Source organism: Ursus maritimus, unplaced genomic scaffold (genome assembly GCF_017311325.1).
Source record: "Ursus maritimus isolate PB19 unplaced genomic scaffold, ASM1731132v1 scaffold_6, whole genome shotgun sequence".
NCBI lineage: Eukaryota > Metazoa > Chordata > Mammalia > Carnivora > Ursidae > Ursus > Ursus maritimus.
Window position 1 is genome coordinate 22528306 of NW_024426774.1, and position 8256 is coordinate 22536561.

At 56.0% G+C, this 8256-nt stretch overlaps 1 protein-coding gene across 1 annotated transcript in view; it reads right to left on the reverse strand.

Annotated features, from left to right (window-relative positions):
* Positions 1-1291: 1291 nt before the first annotated feature.
* PCARE (photoreceptor cilium actin regulator) overlaps positions 1292-8256 on the reverse strand; it is an 8376-nt gene continuing 1411 nt past the window's right edge. The window contains 3 exon segments of the mRNA XM_040623729.1: positions 1292-1553; positions 5963-8253; positions 8255-8256. The exon segment at positions 8255-8256 is cut by the window's right edge and continues 1411 nt beyond it. Of these exon segments, the coding sequence (XP_040479663.1) occupies positions 1292-1553; positions 5963-8253; positions 8255-8256 (2555 nt within the window).

Sequence of the window (8256 nt, forward strand, 5' to 3'; positions counted from 1 at the left end):
GGCCCCGCGTAACATGCTCTTGAACCATGATGTGTATCAACAAGGCAAGACTTGAAGTCTACAATTTTCCCAAACTTAAAAAAAAAAAACCAAACAGCATCAGCTTCGCAGCAGATCGGATGGCCCCTTAGCTGTACCCCGAGGGTGAGAACTCTTGTCTTTGACACACCACTGAGCCGGCACTGAATCACCCAATCACTGCAAAGTCGTTCCTAAGTAGAAAGCGCTCCACGGCCACCACAGACGCAAGCCAAGATCTGCAGCAAACATCTAGCGCCCTGGCAGAAGCGCTGGGGCACGGACCCTCACTTCCATTTCAGCCCCGGCGGAAGTCGTGCGGATGACTCGGGAAAAAAGTTGGCCGAGAAGGCCCCCGGGGGACTGGCGTGCGCACGCGTGCTGGTGTGCGTGCGTGTGCGCACGTCCTCCTGAGCTGCGGCCCCCGCGGGCCTGGAGAATGGGCTGCTTGTTTGCAAGCCTTGGTTGTCCCCACCCAGGCTGAGAGGCACGCGGACGCACAGGACAGAGCGTCCGAGACACGCCTCTGGGACCCAGTCGGAGGCCGCTCAGCCGCAGGAGTGGGCTGGAAGCCGTATGTGTGGACGGCTTCGGGTCTGCGCGTGGGAGGGAGGAGGGGGAGGAGGGTGTGGGTCTAAATTCCAGTCTTCCTGTCTCTGGAGCAGCCAGCTTCTGAACAAAGCTCTCGATGGGGCATTGAATGCGGTGCCACTACGTAACCTTAAAAAAACCCCAACGCTTTCCAACCATTTGTACAACTCTGTTTGCTTTAGGCAGATGGAGATGGGATAGTCCTGGGCAGTGAAACGGAACGAAACACAAGGGATTCTGCTGCCAGCCACACCTGTTCTAATTTTTGCTCTGTCCTCTTCCTAGCCTTGTGACCTCAGGCAAAACGCTTTCGGGCTTGGGGGGAAGGGGCGCTTTGGTTTTCGTATCTGCAAAACCGGCTCTTAGGTTTTCTTATCTGCAGAACCAGGAGAATGCTCTCTGCTTCATTCTTTGTTGCGTGGATTAAATGACTTCACGAAACTAACCCAGCTGAAGCCCCCAGTCCACCGAGCATGCGACAAATGCATTTTTCCCCTAAATTAAGGCCAGTACTTGAAGGATTAAAGAGTGTCACCGTGGGGTCCAAAGTTATAGTTAACCTTTGGACCCCAAGACAAACCAGAATCTGGGGCTGAAATGGCGAAGGTTTAGAATTTAGCAGACTCTCTGGGCAGTGCACCTTCCAGATCTTTCTAGGAGTAGGAGTTTGGTTGGCCCCCCACTATGGGACAGTCTGATGCTTGGCTGTCACCCATTGTCTTCTGGGGTGACTGGCATCTGCGTGACCCTGTTGGTTCGCCTGTCAGGCTGCTTCCTTCTGCTGAGGCTTGTCCTGGGCACGGCTGGCCCTGGCCTCCCGTTGCAACCCGTGGCCCAACACGCAGAGCTCTGGGGGAGGTGCGCCCCTGCCTCCACCCCGCAGTTCTGGGGCACAGGGGCTGTGCCATGGCTCTGTGTCCTTCTTGGGGCTCTCTTCACTGCTGCTGCGGAGAGAAAGGACAGATGCAGATCAAGCACTCCTCAGTTGTTCCCTCTCTACCCCCCTCCCCACCCCCCTCCACCTCCCTTCTGCCTCTCTCTGTCCCTCGCCGGCTGTCTCACCCACAGGCCCGTGGGCCCCCGGTGCCAGGCCTCTGCCCTTCCTCATCGGGCCTGCCTGGCTGGAGCCGTCCTGGTGCCGTCCCGGGGCGTGCCTGCTGCGGTTGGGCACCGTGGGAACCGAGCCCCCCCACCCAGGTGTGTGTGCCAGCGGGCTGAGCCCAGTTCTTCCCCTCGTCCTGCGGCTCCCAGCAAACAGCTCCCTCAGGAACTCTGGGAGCTGGGCCTTTATTTTTGTTTCTAAAGCACTTCTTGTTTAATAAAGGGCGAGGCTGAGCTAGTTGAATTAAAAACAACACCAACAATAACAGCAAAACAAAACAAAACAAAACAAAAAAACCAACCCACAAAACCCCCCACAACCCACCACACCCTGCTTGGCTCAGCGGCCACCCTTTTCCTGAACGGAGTAAAATGGAAAGTGCTCGGCCCAGGCCTGGCATTGGGCTAGAGCAGAGCCTCCCAGCTGCTGAGTGCCGCAGCGAGAGGGGCTCTGAGGGGAGAGGGACCCCCAGTGTGCCTTGGGGGTGCAGAATGGAGAATAATCACAAGCGTGGAGTGAGCTCAGGCCAGGAAGGGGACCAGCTCTGAAAGCCATGCGGGCTGTGTGCTGGCGGGGAGCCTCGTCATTACTGCCTGGAGGCTGGAGGCTGGCTGTCTGGGTTCAAGTCCTGCACTTACTAGCTGTGTGTCCTGTAGCACATTAATTAACCTCTCTGATTCCCAGTTCCCTTCTTTGTAGAGCAAAGATGCTAATAGTATGCATCTCACAGGGCGCTCGAAGGTATCAGTACGGAATGAGGCGTGTAAATCTCTTCGCAGATGAACCAGAACATGATAAGTTTCGCAGCTGGCCAGCGGTCACTCTGGTGCTCCTTCTAGCTGAACGGGAAGTCCCACCTGGAAAGGAAACTGGGGACCACCCTGTCACATGCCGGGTAGGCACCTGAGGCCTCACCATTAGTCATCTCAGGTCCAGGAATGGACCCAGCTCCCCACGTGCAGAGACCAGAAGGTCCTTCTCTCTGCTCTGACTGCAGGTTCTTAACTATTCCCTGAGCTTTGCTACGCAGCGCGCCGTGAGAATCTCACTGTGCTCCTTAGAGCCGGTCTCACGCGTGCTGGCCTCTGGCTCCGTTCCCAGTCCCCGCCTGATCCAGTGTGACTTGGCGTGCAGGACCAGATCCCACCTTCCTTGCTTCTCCCTGTGCCCCTTTTAGAGCAGAGAAAGGCATGTGCAGAATGCACTTCATCTGTGACCCTTCGCTGCTCCCCGACTGGAGCGGCTGGCAGGAATGGGAGGGGCGTGCCTGGCGCGCAGTGGCAGCGGCAGTGACAAACAATTTTGTCCTAGAACTGTGTCTTCCCCGACCCCAACCAGCTTCCACATCTGCGTGAGGCTCAGGCTAGGAGGGAGAGTTTCCTGGTTGCCACGATGGGGCTGTGGTTCCCCCTGACCCTGGGATGGCTGGAGAGGCAGGCTGCCCAGGCCCTGCCCTGCTGGTTGGTTGGGAGCCTGATCTAGGATATAGGGTTGGGGGATTGGGCTGCGGAGAGCCCCTGACTGGGTGGTCCAGTCCAAGCAAAGACTAAAAGCACCGTATTTAGGGGAGAAAATCTGGACCCTTCTTGAATGTTCACAGTGCCCCAGTGTGCTAAGACCTAGAGATGGCACCTCCACCAGGGGCCTCAGAACATAAGTGACGGTTGAAGCTCAGTAACTGAGCTTCCTGGGTGAGCCTCCAAGGACCGTTCCCAATGCCCTGGGCCCCGAGATAAGGAGGATATAAACATCGTCATTTTTTCTATAAAAGGGGCTTGTGCCTGGCTCAGGATGACGAGAAGCAAGTCAATGCCAGGTGTAGACCAGGTCCTGCTCTCTCTGCCACAAGATACCATGGGGCACTTGTATCCCTGCGAGTCTCTGCTTGGGGAAACAGCCCGTTCTGAGTCTTTCCGGCTCTCTGGCACTGGCTTGTCGGCTAGATGCATGGTCTCAGGCACATGATGCCTACTTCCTTGGTCTGGTTTCCCGTATGCAGGAGGGCAGGGAAAAAATGTGTCTACAGAGTGGGAAGCACTCAGTGCATCCTAGCTGGCATGCTTCTGCTCCCAGATGTCAACTTTACAGGGGTGGAGGGGTGGAGGGACTGGGGGATGAGCCCTTCCCCATCACATTCAACACAGGCTCACAGTGTCAGTTCCGAGTGGCTTGGAGGTGTGGTCTTACCAGAAGGCAGGGGAAGGAGTGCGAGCCATTACTGTGCCCTTCCACGCAACCTTGGGAAGTCTCCTGTTTACGAATCCTCCTTTCTGTCAAGCTACAAGCACTTCTCCCCCACCCCTCTCCTCCGCCCTATCTCCCTAAGTATTGAGATTCAGGACATAAAACAACCTTTTAGGCTGCCCTATTCCGCGGAGAAGCCTGAGAGAAGGCATTATTTTCTTCTTGAACAATTTTATGTTACTTGATTATTGCTCCTGCTGTTTTAAAATGTTAGTGTTTTTAATTAATGCCATTTTATTGTCCCTGTTCTCCCAAGCTCTTCTGAAGGGCACAGTTTTAGAAATGTAATCAGAGAATAAGTGGCTGGTGTGAGGAGTAATGCATTAACATTTATAGAGGTTCTTAGATGAAAAGCACTGTGCTGTAGGAAGCTCATTTTAGATTTAGGAAAAGAGCAGCATTACATTAAGATTCTTGCAAAAATAATCAATATTTCATTTCTTTCAAGTGGCTGGGGAAGTTTATATAACTAAAATAATGTACAACTTTCCCTAGATAATAACTTTATTTAAAATCGACTCCCGAGTACTTTGTAAAAAATTACCATTTATGCCTCAACAGATTGTGAGGTCTGTAACACGTATCACTCTGGCCGAAATGAACTGCTGATTGACGCAAGAGTGGGCGTTTCAAAGACAGCAAGGACCGTGCCGTGAGCTTTGTCCCATCTGATACCAAGACACATTGATAAGAGTTCTTTTCCAACAGGTCTCAGATAGATGGGTTTTCTCCCCATGCTGTGTTCTGGAAAACGTGCGTTTGCCCATGTGTTCTACCCACGTGAGCATATGTGTCTTTCTTTCCATGTTCAGGCAATGGTTCTACCATGACTCATGACCTGCTGTCGCTCATGCCCAGGCCTGCCTGCATGGCTGGGCCAATGACGTGCAAGTCAGCTGCGCTCACGAGAAAGGCACACTTGGAACTCGGTCTGCCAAGGGTAGCGATGGCAGTCCTTCCACTCGCTTCTGGTACTCAGTGCCCATGAGGGGCCTTGCTCTTGCTCTATACGCCTCCGAACGGGGAGACAGAGGTGAGGCTAGAACTGAAGAGAAGTGGAGGCGGGTCTCTGGGGGTGGGCGAAAGCTACCCATTTGTATTCCATACCTCCAGGACAAGCCGTCTCAGGGCATGTCCCCTGGGTGTCCCCGAGACACTTTTCAGGGGGATCTATGAGGTCAAAACTATTTTCAAAATACTGTCAAGATGTTATTTGCCATTTCCACTCATTCTTTCATGAACGTAGAGAGTGGACTTTTCTGGTCTACGTCCTGTGTGATACCACATCGGATGGACTGCAGAAGCAGGTCTGAGAAGCCACCATCTTTCCCGGGTGCCAGACATGAAAGGAATTTGCAAAAATAGAAGACGGGGCCACTCTTTTCACTAAATGTTTTTGTTGTGGAAAATATACCTACTTTTTATGGTAACGTATCATGGGGACATTGAAAAAAATTAATTCATAAGTATTTTAAGTATTTCTCAATTTTAATTTATAATACAGTAAAAAGTGATAGATATAACCCAGCTACGCAAAGGTTCTTTGGGGTTCTCCGTAATTCTTAAGAGTTTTAAAGGGGTCCTGGGGCCAGAAAGTCTGAGAACCTCAGTAAACCAGAGAAAACAGAATTCAGGCTGCTCGTTCCAGACAGCGTGATGGTGCCTCGGGGGGGCGGGGCGGTGGGGAAGCCGCTCCATCTCCTTTTCCTCCAGCGTAAGATAAAGGGGAAGGGGTGCTTGGATTAATGTGATTGTTTTAAACTCTATTTTTTTAACACAGCAGAGATTCTTTCAATTACAATCTTTCTCGGGAACCTGAAATGAGTGGCAGATGAAAGCTCAGTTGCTCGAGGATGGGTCCGATGGCCGGAGGCTGGATGGCCCGCAGCCCCCTTTCCTCTGCCTCTTCCCTCGAGGCACAGTTTGAAAACTACTGACCCAGATGACCCCAGGGGCCTCTCGGCTTTATCGGGTTAGCGCAGGGCCGTGGCCGAGGACCCTCCTTACCTGCTCCTGCTGAGCGCCGGTTCACAGGCCTCGCTGGTGGCACCGGGGACAGGCAGCCCAAGGCGGACACTTGGCCGGCGGTCGGAAGCCGTCCTTCTGATGAAAGGCTGAGGGTTGAGGGCACACAGAGCCGTGCCCCGCTGTGAGCCCGCCCTCGGCCGTGGCCCTGAGCTCTTCCAGCCTCCTGCGAGGGTCCCCCGAGGGCCGCCAGCTTCAGGGGGCAGCCATGGTGGGGTGAGTGGGTGGGCTGTTGAAGGTGGCGGGGCAGCTGCAAACAGAGAGGAGGTGGCTGGGCAGAATACAGAACGTGTGTTCCCGGAGGCTTTGGCTGCGGCCGCCCGACTGTCCTCAGAATCTCTTGTTTGCTTGTGCCCCTGAGCAGGGGACTCTGGGGGGGAGGGAGAGGGGCCAGACGAAGGGGAACTCGCCTCTGTGTGCTGGGTAGGGGGGCTGGAGGCCTTGTGCTGTGCGGGTGGGCTCACGGGGGGAGTGTTGGGTGGCTTGTGCCGTGGTGGGGGGGAAGCTCCTTCCTTCATCGTCGCGGGGCTTAGCACCGTGGGGCTTTCCGGAGGGCTGACAGGCAGGCTGGGGGAGCCATGCACAGAGGGGACACGTGGGTGGGCAGGTCTGTGAGAGGAGGGCTGCCTCCTGTCCGCTCGGGGTGTCCAGGGTCCCCTTGTGGAAGAGGCCTTCCTGACCAGCAGGGGGCTTCTCTCCTGGCTCTGCCTGGGGGCCTCAGGAGAATGTGGCCCTTGCGTTGGCTGGGCCACACTGAGTTCCAAGGTCCTGTTCTGCCCAGATATGTGGCTGGCATGGTGCCAGGGGGTGGCCTTCTGGGGATGCTTGGACAGGCTGGTGGCCCTGTCTGTGGGGGCCTGACTCTGAGCCCCTCTGCCTTCCACCTCTGGGTTTCTGCTGGCTGCTGGCGGGTGGCTCAGGTCCCAGGTGAGCTTTCTGGTACTGCAGCCGCTCTTGCTGCTTCCTGGCCCTGTGCTGTGGGGCCTGGTGGGGGCAGTCGTGCTCTTGCTGGGGAGCAGGTTGGTGGGGCTCATGGAGGCTCTTAGCTTTGGGGAGGCCCACGTTCTCTGGGCAGGGTCAGCCCCTCCCAGCCCTGGCGTACGGGTCCCTTTGGAGGAGCTCCTGGCTGGTGTGCTGCTCTCTGGGGGCTCCAGAGAGGCGAACGACTTGTCCATCAGGATTTCCAGAGGCGGTGGCGGGAGATGCTCTGGGTCCTCTCCTGTTTCACAGTTGAAATTGAGGTCCTCCTTCTTGGATGCTTCTGGTGTCAGCAGAGGGGGGAAAATAGGAACTAAGGGCCTCCAGCCTGGCCCCAGCTTGAGAGATTCTCCACTTGCTGCTGGAGAAATTTGGGGCTTTGGATACAAAGGGGCAAGCCCCCCGTAAATGGGAAATCTGGGAGGTATGATGGGGATCCCCCACTTCCTGAGGCAGGGGCTCGGCCCGGCGTCCTTGGAATCCCCCAGTGTCCTCAGACTTTCGGTGGGACTGAAAGTTTCAATGAGTTTCTTGACCGATGTTCTGGTGGGACAGCCCCTGACATTCCAGTCCTCGGCCCCAGGAGCCTCACTGGCCTTCTCACCGGATGGGATGGCGATTGGCAGCCTCTCAGCCCTGCCCTGCCGGGCCTGCTCACTCTCAGGGCGGGGACTGCATTTCTGCAAGATGCTCTTGCCCTGACTTGGTAAAATGACGAAGTTCTTGGTGAGGGAGGCCTTCAGCTTGCTGATGGTGCTGCTCGCAGTGCCCCCGCAGGTGTCGGGCCTCAGAGCCGCTGCTCGGGGCTGCGGAGCCTGCTCCGGCCTCTGCCCCTGCTGTCGCGCACCCAAGGCGTAAAATGCCTCCAGCCTCTGGCTCAGGTCCCTCTGGACCCTCCGCAGCTCCTGGAGGGTGGGGTCCTCCACTTGGCTCTCCAGACACCCCTCTGACTGGGCCCTCCTCTGCCTCACAGGGGTCCTGCTGCTGCCGCAGGCAGTGCTGGGTCTCGGGGAGACCGCTGTTCTCCTCTCCTCCTCGTCGGCCCAGTCCTGGGGCCCAGAAGGCACAGGGACAAACTTGATCCTTTCGCTGATTGCTTCCTTCATCTTCAGAATCATTTCCTGGGCTTGTGGGCTCCTGAGCCTCCTGGGGTGTGGCTGAAATGGGCCTACCGGGCCACCAGGTGAAGAGCGTGGCCTTGGAAGGGAAGAGTTTTCCTGCCATGGACATGGACTCATGCCGCCCACCTGGTCTTCCTCCTCGTCTCGGCTACTGTCCTCCCCTTCACTGAGGGAAAG